At 41.6% G+C, this 17,889-nt stretch overlaps 1 protein-coding gene across 2 annotated transcripts in view; it reads left to right on the top strand.

Annotated features, from left to right (window-relative positions):
- LOC124216503 (zinc finger protein basonuclin-1) overlaps positions 1–17,889 on the top strand; it is a 260,148-nt gene that overhangs the window by 76,484 nt on the left and 165,775 nt on the right. For both annotated transcript variants that reach the window (XM_046621070.2, XM_046621071.2), the window contains exon 3: positions 8,297–8,399. In XM_046621070.2, the coding sequence (XP_046477026.1) occupies positions 8,297–8,399 (103 nt within the window). The remainder of the gene's footprint in view (positions 1–8,296; positions 8,400–17,889) is intronic.

Raw genomic sequence — 17,889 nt, 5'->3', positions numbered from 1 at the left:
CCTGTGAAATGTACGCACGAAACAGCGAACAATATATTATTGTGCAGGAATGACGAAAACTTTGACTTTGTTCATTTTTTTTTCCCCGACATCCATCGTCCCGCGCTTTATTCGGCAAGTGGGACAACATTTTTAATCCGTTAGTCGGTATCGAAAGAGATAAACACGTTTCTTCGGATTTATCCATCATCCGAACCGTATGTTAGAAACGAATCGTAGGTTAGGTTAGAAAGTAAGCCAATACGTACCTATTCGATGCCTTTCCTCTATATTTAAAGATCTCGGTTAGAAACTAATTCAACCGTTTTCAAAATCGCCGCGAGTTCCTACGGCCTACATCATTGAAATTGATAATAATACAGGACCGAGGAGAAACTTTCCTCTCTCGAACGATTGACCGTAATTACGATTATTGCGCCGAATACTTTTTTTTCCGCGGCGATAAAAATCGCAGGTTTTAAAATCTTTCGAATGCAAAACTGTCCGATCGATTATCGTGCCGATTGTCGAGATCTGAAAACGTTTTCTGTAATTGGGACCGCGTAAAAATGCGTGGTCGCTAATGATTGTACGGCTGCCTGCTTCCGGAAGTGTGATGAGCCTGGAGCGAGAAGCCGTTTAGGATAACGAAACGACACTCGTACGCCGTACCTGGGCATTATACGTACATATACTCGCAGGAGATAGAATTGCTAACGGTTATAATGAGGATACAAAGGCGGGAAAGAGGAAACGTGAACCCGCCAACCTGCGGAGAGGCCACCAACACCAGTAATAAATGTTCTCGCTCTCGTAAAAACGTTATTGCCTGCTGGGCGGCGGCGCGATATGAAAGACAGTATATATGAATATTATACGTATAGGGATGTACGTGCGAAGAAGAGACACGCCGAAAGTCGTTCGCACGTAATATCGCGATGTTCTTCAGGCTTTCCGCTACCCTGCCGCTCTAAGTCGTGTATCATCACCGCCTGTCTCCCTTGCCCGATGAAACAGAACGATCGTTTCAGCGACGCGAATTATCAAAAGTGGCGGAAAATTGCCGTAGCGAAATAAAAGGGGAAAAGAAAGGGGTAAGTCACAAGGTGAAACGGAAAGGGATGAAAGGATGGAAAATAAATCGGCTTTGGAGAATTCTCGCGTTCGGTTTGACGCGATTCGAAGGAAAAAGATAGGCCGAATATTATTATTTTAATCTGACGCAATGCTGGTACAGAAGCGTGGAAACTAACCGGTCGAACAGTTTAAATTCGCTGAAATTTATACACGAAATATTAACTGGAAAATTGTACGTGTCGGAACGCGTGATAGCAATTTCAGCACATGATCGCTTGTTGTTATTCCAATGATCCAAACGTGTTGTGACGATATTGAAAATAAATACGATTTGCGTGCAAGAATCCGTCAAGTATCTAGAAGAAATGAAATCCTGATCAGGTAACGAACTGGTACACAATACACGACGACATTTGAAATAATAGATATTAAATCGCGTGATTAAATCTAAAAAGTACGTATGCTCGAGTATTTATAGTCGAAACCCCCTTTCGTTATATGGAATTTCTCCGATCCGCTTTGCGCTTTAACGTACGTTTCAACGATAACTGCTCGATATATCTTCTTCATTCTTCTCTATTTTATTTTATAGACTTTGGATTGAAGCCTACTTTTATCGTATAAATTTTGCGCCGTTTATACTCGTTTAATATTGAACTATCAGGTCTGGTTTGTTGGCCTGAGCCGAGTAGGGGAAATAATTTTATGTTCTACTGTTAATTTTTGACGTGGTTAATCGATCACCCTGAATAAATGGATCATTGTTTGGAATATTATTTAATTTATACAATATTTTTTTTATTTTAAACGGCTTTATTTCCATTGTTTTACGAAGTGTCACAGTGTTTTAGCTTTTGATTCGAGCCTTCATTACACGGATGATGGAATGAGCCCTTTTCTTTTCTACAGTTTTTTTTATTCATGTGTGTCTTAGTTTCCAAATTTCGAGAAATTTTGTTCAATTCTTTGGAAAAATCTGGGCAAATTCACTCACAAATGTATTTTTGTAAATAGAGGTCGTAATGAGAAAAAAAAATTCATTCGTCAATTATTTCGACAAGTTCTCCAGACCAACGCAGACCTTGATATATGAAATGAAACCTCATCTTCGGAATATGACGGTATGAGAGATAAAAATCCTCGAACTATGATATTGACATACACAAAATGTCACATCTTACATATCGAGGGAAAAACATTTCTAATTTCTAATTCAATTGCAGTAACTGGCCTTGATCGACTCAAGTGTGTAAAATTTCTTTTTCTCGATCTATACACTCGTTGTACAATTGGAATAATCATTGAACATACGACACTTTCACAGTGTTCAATATACGCGAAAATTGTAACAGTTCCCTGAAGAGGTGAGAATATATCTTAAATCCATTTCATCACGAAATTCTCTTTCGTGCACTTGGCTCCAATCGCCTGTCAATTATCGGCTTTCCCTTGCCACGTGTTCTCCTTTTCTTCCGTCCTTCTGTCTTGTCTTTATCTTGAGAGACAAAAAGCAATACACGATGTGCAATTTCCATATCGCGTAGGTCTAAATGGGCGCGCGTGTTTTTCGACTGCAGGGGGATGAGTCTTGCTCGAGGTAAGCAAGGGTGGGAACGGGGCTCGGGTTCTGGAGCTTTTGGGGCACGGTGTTAATATAAAGACAAATGAACCGCGCTTACGCGACCCCAGCCATGTGTCTTTATATAGACAGAGCGCGTCTCGTGCCGGCGTGGAAATATCAACGGAAAATATTTGGTCGTAAAATTGTTGGGTCGGCCCCCTTTTCCCACCCGGTGTGCAACGTCCTAACGGCAGTCTGTGTATCTGGACGAAAATTTCATAAGCGAAAGAGAATTTTATTAGCTTCGCTGTACGTAATTTATTCCGAAAGAACGGGGCGACAGATTATAAAGTGATATTAGCTGTCGGGTGTTTCGCCTTCTTTACGTCCGCGCGCATTTTACTTTACGCATCTCGGTCCTCGTCGGGCTTGCGCTTGCCGAGGAGGGCGAGAAGCGCGAAAAGGGCGAGAACTGGTCCTGTAAGCTCTTCCTCTGAGGTGGACGATTACGTGGCGTAGGTGGCGCGGTATTAAGACAGGTCCGCGGAACCTGCTTGTGTGCGTCTGCGTCCTTATTTGCATCAACGGGGCAAAGTATAACTGACGCAAATGGGAATTTATGTACTCCTGGTAATTATTCCACGGTTTTCAAATATTTATGGTTGAAACACTGCAGTTTGTGCCGTCGCGAGGATGCGCTGGTTCGACGATGGTTTAATCCTGTTTTGCGCACGATGATACGAAGGCACTACGTCTTGCTTTGCCATTGAATATTAACGAAGAGATGTCTTGGAATATTCCAATTAAACAGAATAATCAATTGTAAACGTTTTAATTTGTATGTAATTGTTTTAGTCGCGATCAACTGCTTAGGCCTGTCACGAGTGCACGTGAATTAGTGATTTTTAATACAAACAAAATTTCTAATCTTTATTTTAAAAAATTGGTCCACAACTTTGGTAGCAATAATTTTGCTTAGCAATTTCTTATTGCCAGTAGAAAACATTACAATTTTGTATAACTTGTGAAAGCACGTTTCGACTTTAAATTAGGTGTAGTTTTTGGAATGACACGAAAGTCTGTCGCGATAGTTTCAAATTTGTTTAACAAATAGTGAAGATCGAATATTTCAAAAAAATATTAACCCTGTCGATTATGATCAGTCATACGCAGTAAATGGTCTCAAAAATGATTGAAAATAATTTTCGGTGTTCGACAAAATTAGATTTATAACCAATCACGTTCAATATGAATAACCCAGTATTGTCTGCAATGAATTTCTGTGATAATTCAAATCGAGATTTACCAAGTCAGTTGTATCGACCAAAGAAAAAAAAGATATGTTTGGTATATTTCTCCTATTTGTTACATCTAGAGAAATGTTTACGATCAGCTCAGTCATAACGGGTTATTTCTTTCGACATTTAGCTATATAAAGTTGCCAGTCAAAGTTCAGTAAAAATAAAAAACAGAAAAATAAAAATAACGTACAATGATGTAATTGATTATCAGAGGCCAAGAATGTTTCGACGGTTGGCACATCTGGTAGTGATATTTTTTGTTCAATACTAAATTTTGCGCGAGTCGCAATTATGCGAACAGCCAGCAAGAACAGAGTTTCGAAAACACATCAGATATTCGTTTTGAAATACAAAATAAATGCGCGATACAATCCCGAATCAAGCATTTCAATCAACTTATTCTGACAATTACATTTGCACCTCGTTGTCTCGATTTGCATGATGTAATATTGACAGTCTGTGGAAGCCGATGTGTGACTGCATCTTTGAACATTTCTTATCGCTTTGAATCTTCAGATGTTCATCTTTAAGATGCTACACGTTGATTGGATCTCTGCAGAAATTCCTCCATAATCTTATTCAGTAAAGAATCAATGAAAGAACCTCGGCAACAAAGTTTTTTTTTTCCACTTGTTCGATACAAATTTTACAGATTAAACAAAGAGAATTATTCTGTTTAAGCTGTCGCAACCAAAATATAGCCGACCAAGCAGTAATAATGCAATCTCTTGATCAATGCCGAGAAAACTATTTTCTTATCGTACAAAAGTGAAATAAATTTTTCCCATGTCTGATATTTGCATCGGAAGTTTATATCTCTGAAATATATTGCAAGAATACCCTTAATTCAGAATGATTTTTGGTTAAATAATAACACTACGCAACAAATTGAATACTTTTTTTTTACTGGGTTTACAGTATGTAATTATGATTCCTATTTGAAGTCAATTGAGGATTATAAATAATATTTTCACATCACGTCAGATTTCATATAGAAAGGCATTAGCTGATTTTTTTTTAAATTATACAAATAAGCGACAAAAAACCTTATTTTTCACTAAGGAACTTGTATTTTTTTCAACAATTGCCTTTCCTTTTTTAGTTAATTATCGTGGTATCCCACTTCTGACACTGCTGCAACGAACTTGGCGCTACGGACTTAGATCGGGTTCGTTAAGCGATAAAAAAAAAAAAAAAGTGACCAAAACAGGTAAAAATTACAAGATGGGAAAAATGCTTTATTAGCGATACGTGTTCCTTGGTGAAGGTGGAAAACAAGACTGTTTTTAGCAGCAACCTTATTCATTTGGCGACATATTAAAGCTCTTATGTCTCTTATCTATGACGACTACTAGACCAGAAAAAGGGCAAAACGTGTGATTTCACCCTTTGTAATATTTACCTAGCAACCGTGATTTTGAGACGTGATATCTAAATATAAATTTGCTGTCTTTTTTTTTACTCGTTATACGTAATGCGAACAACTATTCGAGATATTGATGATTTTTTTAGTGTCGCACAGTGTTGCATCGGTTGATCAATTGTAAGGTAATAGAAAATCATGATCAATCAATGACGCTGACGCATGGGCACAACTTCAATGCTATATTTTACACACTAGGACGTTCTTTGGCGCATGCGCATTTTCGAATAACTCGATTTTATGCACTGCGTCATTGAGCATAAGCTACCCAACCCCAATATTACACGCTGTCAGTGACGCCTTCGGTACCATACAAATCAAATCTTTACGGATGTTGAAAAAAAGTGCGTGTGTCACACATGCCGATGAGTGATATCTGACTCTTGTGATTACAGAGCTCTCTTCTGCGCCTTGCGCTGAAAACTTCCCACTCGTTTGAAATAGCCTATTTTCGTCACTTGTATCACAATATACTATTTTCCTCATACCTCAGCTAAGAATCTCTCTCCGTAAGAGTCTCGAAACAACTCTTATGTATAATTAGTCTATTGTTTAGACCCAACGTTTCACCAATTTTATAAAATCAATTTTCAACAAGGCGCTTAATTTCGTCGCCATCAGGGTTTCGGAATATTTGAATATCATTGTCAGCCTCGGATTCTCGCAAGAAGCAAGGATTGGCGTCGCGCTGTTTTTTTTTTCTCTTTATTATGGTTAATCAGCCGGAAAATTGGTCAAGTAATACACGCCATTGCTGCCACGCATTGTCTTTACCAGCTTGAAGATGTTTCTCGCGCACGCTCGCGTGTATAAATCGGCGATTGCACGCATTCGTTCGTTTATACGAGGCGTTTATGTTCGTCGCTCGCACGCTGCGGGGCTCAACGCCTGTCTCTCACACACAAATGCGATGCGAGGTTAATGATTCCTCCACAGATTACGGCCAGCCACAAATGCCGTCGGGACGCACCCTTGCACCCTGTTACGTCACCGTAAAGGTGACCTACTGTGGAATTTCAATGATCCTATGACGGGATCCCTGAAGCTTTTTCGCTGATGTCAGAATGGCTCTTCAATTGTTTGAACGACATGTCCTAGATATCGTACGAACATATTCAAATGGTTCTCCGAATCACTTGTATTGTTTTCGACTACAGAATATTGATGGGTTTTACATCTTTTTACAGTTCTGGTTGGTAATCGAACCAGAACTCTAACCTCCCCCCCCCCCCCCCCCCCCCCCCCCCCCTATGAAACAGGTTATTACTTTGCGAAATGTTTTTGTCAGTAAATAAAATCATGTGTGATATTTTGCGGATTTTCAGTCTAAAACGTTTCGATGATAGCAACTTATAAAATAGATGCGAAAATATCGACAAAACCGACAATAATCGAGTTCAATCGAGTATAACTTAAAATTATAGAAACCGCAAATAAAAAAAAAAAAAAAAAAAACGGTTGAAACACACTTTCAAATTTGCGGTTTAAAAAAACATTTTTATTAATTTTTTACAACAGCAGCTGAAAATCTAACCAAAAATATAAAAAAATCGTGAGAAACTCGAAATATTATTGGTACGCAATGATTTCAAGTTTCTCAATTTTACGCATGAGAAACTTTTCACCTCGCAGATGCTATCGAGGAATAAGTTTCGGAAGTAATGCATCTTCCGAGGGTGCAATATGCGAGAAAAGTGTAATTCGCGGGCCACGTAATCGACATATGTTTCGATCAAGGCATACGATTTCGCTCCGGTACCGCCGCGTGAAATACGAATTCTAACGATGTACGGTCGGTCGGGTGCTCGGGAAGTAAGAATAGATGGTATCGTTGGCCCGATTTCCTTATTTATAACGGGGTAAATATTTATCACGGGTCGGTGTGCCGCGTATAGAGAACAATGCCAATCCATAAGCGGGAGATTTTCCTTCCCGCCTCCGGCAGCATCGGCTAGTGGACCCCGTGGGATTAATTTTCGGCCGAAGGGTAGAAATATTCACGGTTCCTTAAAACCGGACAAACCCATCCCTTACGGACCATCTTGGGCGGCGTTGTGCCAAATATTCACTCAAAATACTGACCTCCAGCCCTCGCGCCATGGATGCCCTGCAGTTTTACCTCTCCTTCCTTAGTTTATTCACCTTATTTCTTTTTATTCTTTTTCGTTTGGTTTATTTGTACAGAAAATGTCGTTTCATCGTACGATATTTTATGGAGGGTGATTTGGAAAGTCAAATTGTCGGTGTTATGTACAAAGTACAGTAATAACAAAATTTAGTTCGTGGCTAGTGACTGATTTCTAGCTATGATCAATGTTTGGACCAGCAAGGAAGGTATCTCGGATCGATCTCTCCGATTTGATTTATTTTGTAGTAATATGTTATAGTAGAGCAAAACTAAGCGATACGTATTTTTTTTATCTACCATTAAACACTTTGAGTAAGACATGTCAAGGGGCGATTTGGTAGTTTGTTTGTTTTTTTTTTTTTTTTTGTTAATCGAGAAAATGAAATTTTGGCTCTCTCGTTGTGTCAAAATTTTTCCAGTTGGATTGGTTAAATAGTGTTACGTCCTTGTGAGTGAAACTGCGAAGTCGCCCCTTGACGCACCTCACTTTACATGGTGGTTTCACCCCCATGAAGTACTTAATCGTACATGAAAAAAAAAAAAAAAAATACGCGTCACTTAGTTTCTAGTCTACTATAATAAATTACAAAAGAAATCAAGTCGGAGAAATCGATTTTAGATAACTTTCTAGTACAAGTTTGTTGGTTTTCGTGTCAGAGAAAATATCCTGGCTTCGTAGTGTTCATCTTATAATCAATCCTTCCGCCGGCGAAGGTGGAACAAAAAATGAATAATAAACGAACAAATAGTGGCGAGTGTAATTCCTACCTCATAAAACTAGCGATTTCTGGACTATCCAAATCCTCATTGTCCATTTTCTGTTACAGTCGATCAGATGCACGGTGAACGGATGCTCGTGCGACTCGTTTACACCAGGAAAGCGTCACCTGCGGTACTGCGAGAAATGCCATCACGGCTGGGTGCCTCACGGTGAGTTCTTAGTCAAACGTACAAACCCATATCTTGGACGATCCTTGTTCGGCATTGAGTTAGGGTGAGTTGTCGTACGGAAGATCGCGCAAAGCCGGATAACACGCGGCGGAACGCAAAGCATCCTCCGATAACTCTCGACTATCGTACAACGGGCATGAAGCGAATTTCTCGAATGTCAGCATACTTCATCCGGCGAATCCTGAGGGACAAAATTCAATTTTCCGACGATGACCAGCACTCGTCCCTCCGGGGTTCTCGCGCTCTCGCTCCGTCGCGTAAGACCTCGGACTTTATGCGGTCGTAAGTTTTAGAATGTTACAGGACGGCGTTGCGATACATGTATTTTTCGATATATACACGCGCGTATAGACACGGTTGTATCCCGTATCGCGCTTAAAATTCCGCTCGCTTGACCCACGATAGATTGGAGGCGGCCCGGCGGTGCACTGCGGAATACATATCAATTTCCAAGCACGTCTCCGGGGACACCCGTGACGATACCGAATTTTCCTCGCTCTTTTACAAAATCATAATTCCCGCGATCCCTTTGTGCGGTTCACCTACGGGCGAATATTATATATGGGTGAACGCGAGGACCGTATCTTTGCGTTTAACGCAGACCCCTGTCGCACCGCGTGTAATCTTTCGACGAAATGTTTCCCGAGTCAGTTTCGTCGTACAGGTTTGCGAAACTTTCGATTATCGACTTTCGCAATCCGCACAGTGCTTCGGTACGTAACAAAACCTGAGATTTCTAGAGCGTACTAAGCTTTGTGGGTGAAAGCTTTTAGTTAAATCGTGATACACTTAATGCCGACACGAAGCTGATCCCCAAAAATGCAAAGCGAACTTTGTTGCTAATCTTTATTTGATGAAACTGGCTGTTCGGCTGGTTTTACACAGATTTTAACCGAGCATGCCAGGAACGATGAGATGTAATTGTGATCCAAGCTAACATCTCTGGATGTAAAGCTTGGAGCTTCGAGCAAGTTAATAGAAGTAATGTAGTCGATAGAATCGACGATAAAAGCTTCGCTCTCGTTGCGATTGACCATTGGGTTATTTTCGTTCGTTGCCCGAGTCACAATTATTTCGACATATCTATATTTACGGGCGTTGCGCCATGCCAAGCTTGATATCCTTACGAAACCTGGTCAGGTGCACTGGCTGATCTTTCGCAAGAAAATTGCATTTACAACAGGCTTGGGTTCCTTGGAAGTTATTCAGGTATAGAAAAGCAACTTGATGAGCATTTTGAAATTCCGTAAACCGATACAACAGTAACAACACTGTCTCCAAAAGCTTCTCTCTGATCGAATGCCGTTGCAGTTTCGCGTCGATTTCATTACCTTTTGGTCGGTTAAAAGAAGCTTCGCTTCGTTGCAGAACCTGCTAAATTCACCATCGGAATGAACGAGTGTCCTGACGCACCACTTTTGTGAGGTAGAAAATTGTAGAAGAGAACCGGCGCCCGATCCTAGTGGATTTTCACACCCGGTCTCGTAAGTCTGAGAGGATTTGCTATTCGGTCCGAAAGTCGCCCCGGGATACGAGGCCTCGCCTAGGATGGAATGCGACGCGACTTCTCTCAAGTTTGTGACAACGGACTTAGACACCAACCTCCTACCGTGTGCGTCGCGAGTTTCCTCTCTTTTCGTCGCATCATTTTTCTCCTCTATTTCTCCTCGATTTCTCCCGAGCTGCGTCGATCCTCATTGTGAATCGTCCGCATTGTCACCCCGGTACAATGGGAGCTGGTGAAGGTAAGAGGGTAATTGGCCGATCGCCGCGTCGGAAGACGCACAACAATGTATCGCCTCGGCATCCTGCACAAAACGGCAACCGGGCCGATTTTCCTTTGGACACGGTCAATCAAATCGTTCCGTGCCGCGTCGCCGCGACTAAGATTAGAAATTTTCTCTTCTTCAAGCCGACTGACTCCGTCCTTTCCCCTCTTCCTCAAACCAGCTCACACTCATCGCTCGTCTTCTTTACGAGCCGATCCCCCTTGTGTACGCGTGGATATTGTACGCCTCTACCAAAATCCCCTCCCCCTTCACCATCTTCTTCTACTTCTTCTTCTTCTTCTTCTTTAAAGACGGGCTCGTATTTATTTTTTCAAAGGCTTAATTGTATCAGATACGAAAGTTTCACCCTTTGAAACAGGCCCGAATGCCGTCGAATAAAATTAGTCCTGGTGATTTGGTCAAGGAGGTAAAAGAGCCCCCCCCCCCCCCCTCCCCCCCTTCACTGCTCTCGTCGCGATCACCGGCATCTCCCTCCATCACGCACCAACCGGAATCATTCATCTCTAGCAAATTAAGAATTCCCACAGCGCAGTTCCCATGGCGACGTCGACGCGGAGATAAGCGAGACTCGAAAACGCCTCGCTGCTCAACATCGTGCCGAATGTTATACTTGGCAAACGTTATTTTCGGTCACTACGTGTTCGACGAGCCGTCGAGGTCCGAGGATCTCGTAACCGTACGTCTCGTTTCGATCGAGTGATCACCTGTTATGCGATAATTCGCCGCTCGGTTCGTCTGTGTATAATTATGTAAGATCGATTTTAATGAAGATTTGTAAACACCCGGAAAACCAAACCCAACCCGGTCAATACGGACCGAATTCGTCAAGACCGATCGAATTGCGGGCAAAAACTTCTCGTCAAACATTCAGCGTGGAATCGTTTTATCTGTAATAGCGTTATACCCCGTTATGTGGGTACACGGTTTTAGCTCGTTGGAACATTAACGGTGCGCTTGATCCAAGGAGAAGCTAATTTATTCCTTCTTCTTTTTGCGCATGCAATCTCTTCACACTTGAGGACGCTAGAAGCGATCGAGTACAATTATTCTGTGTAGATTGCACACGTAGATTCAATTAATTCGTCAAATTCATGCGAAAAATATAGTGTTTGCAACTCAGAGCAAGAAATCGGTTATGTGAAACTAGAATAACGTTAAATGGCGAAGATTGTTTCAGGTGTTTGTTCAAGAGTGATTGGAAATTCATGATACGATAATTTCGTGGTAAAATGACAAGATTCCTACTATTTCTAATGTCAAGTAAATAGTGTGAAGTAACTGTACCTAATACGGTGTAGTAGCGATTTTTCGATAACAATGCTATGAATCCAAAAAACGTCGACGGCGTCTTATATTAGAAAAACCTTTAATCGCTGCATAAGTTTGTTAATACAGATTTAATAATATGCCTATGAATCGATACGTTTAGTCTAATTTGAAATCATGGTAGGAGTTCTTCCTAATATAACCATAACTGTTATTGAGTCGTCGGAGAAAATTCTCTTTCTTGTGTAGAGGAACCAATGTATCCAAAAATTATACAGAAACAAACATCTGCACTTATTGCATTGATAAGTTTGATCAAAGTAATTCACTGATTTTTTTCGCAAAAGTCTCATCGAAATAGCTGCACATTTTTGAAAATCTGCCGGTTCTTCTGTTTGTTTTTTTCTTCAATTTTCGCTTTTAGGTCCGATTTGTTTCAATCAGACAAATTTTTCACATCGCAAATCTCAAGCAAGCCACATTGGATCGAGTTATCTTATAAAAACAAGGCAATAGCCATACTATTCTCAACCGTACAGAGTTTGGCTGTCGGAGACTATCCGGAATACCTACTGGAACCAGATTTATAAAAGTGACCCGATTCAGCCTATTCCGATCGATTTGACCACCTGACGAGTCCAAAAATTAATTCTCCGCCAACTCACCACCCGAGAGTCCCCGGAGTTTAAGGGAAAGAGCCAATCATCGACAAAGCACGCGGTTAAGATAAGTTGCCCAGACAATTGTAATTTCGCACTGGAGGCATTGTACTGCCAGGGAACTGACTATAGGTCGGAAAAACGTTCGAGTGAAAATATCTTTAAACCATTACGTGTAGTAATGCGCCTGGTGTTTCTGTTATGTTAATATAGATATATATATATATAGGTGGATGTACGCAAATCGTTCGGTGATTTTTGTTATTTACTCTCTTTTTCGGAGACGAGACCGATAATATATCATTCATGTATTTTATTAAGGGAAAAATTAGACGTCGGTTTATTGGATCCATATCCCCAAAATTTAATATCCTTTTATTTTGTATAATCTCACAAACTCGTCAGTTTTCAATCCAGATCCTCTGTTTCTTAATTGTAACGATTGAATCTGAAATCGTATCGACTGTTTTCCAACCGTAGTTTTCCGTGTCAAGATACAGTCGGCGCTGAGAATCCTGCAAAGCTGTGTATACTCGTAATTACGTAGTACCGATAAGGTATTTTTCGCCGACGACGTATCGTTGTCAGTCAGATGTCGCAGAGACGACGGGACGTCGCGTCGTCCGTCCGCTCGCGGAGCTCCGACCGCGTCCCGAAGGAATCTTGAGTAATATACTGACAAAGGCCTTTTTAAATTGTAATGAGCTGCCAAAGAGTGAGTTATGTTTCGTCCAAGTGCCATCGGGTCCTCAACGAACCCCATATCTCGTCGGCACCCCCGTCCGCCACCCCACGTCATGAATATATTTACATTGATCGTCAGACTCGGCATTTTTCAGTCGGTTCTGCGTCAGTCACCGATCCGTGTGCGTCTGTCCCTCGATATTTTATTTATCGGTCTCTCGCCCGGCCGTCCGTTCGTTCAAACGCGCAAGCGGTGTGAGTGTACGCGCGTATATTCATCCCGCAGGACGCTTCCCTCGAAATCTGTCGAAGCGAAATCGCTTCCGCATAACGCCACCCACACCAACGACGCTCTGCTCGTATTCCCGCTAGTCGGGTATGAAAATAAACTGCGAAGGATGAACGATGACTTCGACGACAGCCTTCCAATCTCCCGTTCTTAATGATTTTCTTCGTCCCTCGGAACGTCCGTGGAAATGTGCTTGGATCTTTCTTTACGTCGTTCGAATCGCCGTGACAGATTCCTTGGGATCACCAACCGCGTCCGTTCGGTAATTTAGATTCCGCAGTTTGACTCGGCGCAGAACTGTGCCTCGATTTAAGTTTTAATCCGAAGGCACGCTCGTTGAACCCGGTAGGGTATCGCGGCAGCCTCCCCCGGTGAAAATAAGTTTTAATACGGGGACCGAAGATAAATTGATACATTAGCATCTAAGAAATGATTCATGGCGAGGCTGGTCGCGGTACGCGTACGAGCGTGATGTATCATCGTTGGCATTGGTTTCATATTAGAACAAATAGGATCGTGTTTTAGGCTTTAAAAGGCACCCCCAGCCCTTAATGGGACCCGGCACCCCCCGGACCGAGGCGACCGCTCCGGATGCTCGTCGATCCGGGCCTCCGATTGGCCGATTTCCCCTGGACCGCGGAAGCGATTCGTCGAAGAGACGCGCGGCGCAAGGAACAAAGACATCGCCGGCCGTCCCTCTATTAGTAATTTATAGTTTAGCCGGTGTTTATTAACGGAGGGGTGAGTGCGTCGCTTTTAACTACGGTTCGCATGATTTACGCGTGACGTAGGCAGACGGAACGCGAGGCAGGGAGGCCGTGCCGGGGGTGCGTGTAAGGCGCTACATTGCCACGGGACGTCTTCATGTCGAGGGGCTTTTCAGGTTCAGCTGCTTTGCTCCAGGCGCAGTTAACGCAGATGGAAACGCAGATGTTGGATAGGTCCGTTGCAGTTCGTGCGGTTACACTGCGGATCTCGGTCTCACTTTTGTCAGTTCTGCTTCTTCCTCATTCTCTGACGTCGAGAAAATGCGACCTACGACCCTACGTGCGATCCTCGCTACGAGATGACTGTGCACCGAGAATAATTTCATTTGTCACAGTGACTGGAAAAATTCGGTAAAACAGGTATCGTTGAACAAACTGTTTGGATATTGTTGGGATTGCGAAAAACGAGGGCTACCAAACTAATTTTCATTTTCTACCTAGAACTATATTTTTCGATTTTGGTAAAAAATGAAAATAGTCAAGGACTGAGCGGTAGATGGAACTAAAAATTTCTCTCAGGATACATTTGATACATTTTTTCTCCTAGAATGTAAAAGTGCGTGGCATTCTGTATCAAAAAATACTGACAAATGTATGATCGAAACCTGATTCATTATGAAATATCAACCTGGTAAAGTGGTACAGAAGGGCCCTTCTGGGTACCTCGTGGTAAAGGTAAGTCATCGGTACCGCAGAAAAATTCTGAACATTGGCACTGATTGACTTCTGAAATGTGATCATAATTTGACAGATATTTTTTTTATAAATATTGTATGATTTACGAATTTCTGAGATACTTTAGCTCCGAATCATATTCTCGAATGCGATGTTGTTGAACAATAACCAGAGATGCGACGTTGTTCTTCTCAGTCGTCGAATCGTCCAAGCTTCATTAGCGGTAGTCATAAGTGTAATTGTGTGGGCAGGTAGAGAATTCAAATGGTTTTCTCTGATGTGACTGTTGCGTAACTTGCTGAATGTGAAACACCTTTTATATTAGGCTGAGATAACTACGTTTGATGATTTCTTCGAAATGTCTATAATTATCTTCACGCATATACCATAGATAACGATGCAGACCTGAGGCTCTTTCGTCTTAATGACTGTTTAAAAGTGACATCAAAATGTACATAATTCATATTTTGAATTATACCTACCTCTTTCAATTCTTGCGGAGCCTTTGCAGCTTTTCACATGTAATACGTGCTTACGTAATAGATGCTTTACAAGCTTTGGAGATACTCTCATAAAGTATCCCCCAAGATTGTGTTTCGTATTATAACGTCGTATTGATTACTTAATCGGAACCTATGCGATCCTCAATCCATTGTTAAACAAATCTCCCCGTCGAAAATTGTTTCTTTGTAAAAGGAAGAATTAGATTTCGCCAAGAATTAATTTAAAAACTGGAAACTCAGAAACAAATCTGATATAGAGATGAGCTTGGCCTCAAATCATCAAACTTTTGGATCAGACCTCTTCAAGTTATTAGTTTATAAACATACACAGTTTGTTTATTACCGTCTAAGTGATTAATAGTATCATACGGCATCAAACAAGATTTCAAGAAAATAGGTATAACATTCTTCCTATGTATTAGCGGTCCAATGAATCAGCAGATTTTAGACCCTGTCAAAATTTACCTTTTCTACAGTTAATCCTATCATAATATGTCAATAACAGGATAGAGAGGAATTTTTGTTTTATTTTTAGACGGGCTGTCTCTACTTTTTTCAGAATCCTGACGCATAGACGTAAACTCATTGTGTCAATAAATTTTAGAGTGAATTGAAACTCAAAATTCCATATCTTTATTTATTTATTAGGAAAGATCAATTCAATTCATATATATTTTAGAGTCAGAATAAAAAATCAGTCTCACTTATAATCTGTCATTTTATGTTTTCAAGCGAAATGTAGGCTTGCATGTTTTATAGTACGTCAAGAATCGTGAAAAGTAAAACGTATATTAATATTGATGCCTTATGCCTTATCTTTCAATCTAACTTGTTTTCGGTCAAAACAAAATGCAAGATCGATTCTATACGAATCATTGGACAATTACTGGCGATGAACCCGACATGAGAGATTGGAAACAAATGTCACACAATTCGTACAGAATTGAACTCGCATTTTGTTTCGGACTGAAAACAAGTTAGCCGTAAGATTGAGGCATAAATAAATATTACACTGAGAGAAATTTTTAGTTCCGGTTACCGCTCAGTCCTTAACTATTCTCATTTTTTACCACAATCGAAAAACATACTTCTACGTACGAAAAGAAAATTAGTTTTATAACTGTTGCGAAAATTTAATCCTTGTGCAACAATAAATTGACGATAAAGGCTTATTTAACTAAAAAAGTATGGTAAACCGAAAAAACTGATTTTGCGTTGACAGTTACCAAAAAAGAATTGACAACAGCGCAAAATGGTTACGCGTACCTTGTTTTTCGCAAACTCCAACAATATTCAAATAGTTTTTTTTAACGATACCTGTTTTACTCAATTTTTCTAATGACTATAACAAATGAAATTCTCAGTGTACCGTACAAACTAAGCACATTGAAGCGCGGAGGAGTGAGCAAACAAGATCCTTGAAAAGTCAAATTCATCATCTTCGATTTCTGATCTTCGAATGATCGTAAATATAACGCAGCTACAAATTGTCATCGATCATCGTGCAGCGTCACCTTCAGATCTCTGCGAGCAAGGTGATCGAAATCGTTGCGGGGTACAACGTTGTAAGAGAGGTAAAAATAGCTACTGATACGTAGTAGGTGCCAAGTGACGAGAGTAGAGTCACCGAGAGCGAACCTCCAAGAAGCTCGGAGAAGCTCAGACGCGAAACGGCGCGGCGTTGGTGGGCCGCGACGTCGCGGTGTAAACAGTGAGGCGCCGCGGCGCTTTACGACGCCTCGCGTCCCCGCGCGTTGTTTACCTTTCTGGCAGTAGCCACGCGCTCGCACCAGCGTCGGAGACACTGGCGTCCGTCGTTCCGTTCCTCGCCGACGCGTCGGGTGGCGTCTTCCGTAAACTTACTGCACCGGAGATGCAAAGTTTTATTGGTTGGCACCGTGTCTACGTGCGCGTGATCCCCGGGGGCGAAACGCCGCTTGCCTACGTCGCCGTCGCTTTTCCAAACCGAGGAAATCTCCGATACCGCTGTAAAAATGTCCACCGATTTCTTTTACAGGCCTTCCGAGTGTCGTCGGGAAGACCAGACGGCGCTGGCGTAACGCGTCTAACTACTTAGTCTAACTATTGCGTTAAGATTCGCGTCTTTCTCTACGCAGTTGCAAAACAAACTGTTTGCGAACACTTATAGACTGGTCGATGTATCGATGTTGGAAAAGTCAGGCTGAAACACTGAATCATGCATAAATGGAACGCCGAACGATATTAGGATCAGCGAATGTACAATGAAAGAATTCAAGAAAAACCTGATCGAAAGTTTGGACCGTCGATCATACGATATTACGTATCTGGATAGTCGTTGTTTTTTCTTACGCTTGTAAGATATTTAAATGGATACTCGTCGCGAAATGTTCACCGATTTCTTTCAGAGGCTTTTTTTCCAGACGACGTTAGCGTAACGCGTCTAACTACCCAGTCTAACTATTGCGTTAAAATCCACGCCTTTGTTTCTGTAGCTGCAAAACAAGCTTTTGACGAACATTAATAGACTGGTCAATACGTCGATGTCGGAAAAGTCAGATCAAAACACCGAGTCATGCATAAATGGAATGCCGATCGATATTAGGAACAGCGAATGTATGGTAAAACAGTGCAAGAAAAATCTGGTCGAAAGTGTCGACCGTCAATCACGCGTTATTATGTATCCGGACAATCGTTATTTTTTCTCACGCTGGTAAGATATTTAAATGGATACACTTGCACCCCGCCTTCCTCGGCTCCCACTCCGCACAATAACAGGGTCGATAAATCTTTCGCGCGCGTTCGGAGCACGTGGGCTGACTGAAAATCGTCTTGTTAAAGCACCGGGCGACGACGG

This window comes from Neodiprion pinetum, chromosome 4 (assembly GCF_021155775.2).
Source record: "Neodiprion pinetum isolate iyNeoPine1 chromosome 4, iyNeoPine1.2, whole genome shotgun sequence".
Classification (NCBI taxonomy): domain Eukaryota; kingdom Metazoa; phylum Arthropoda; class Insecta; order Hymenoptera; family Diprionidae; genus Neodiprion; species Neodiprion pinetum.
The sequence above is the reverse complement of the archived record's forward strand: the minus strand, read 5'-3'. Positions and strand labels throughout refer to the sequence as shown.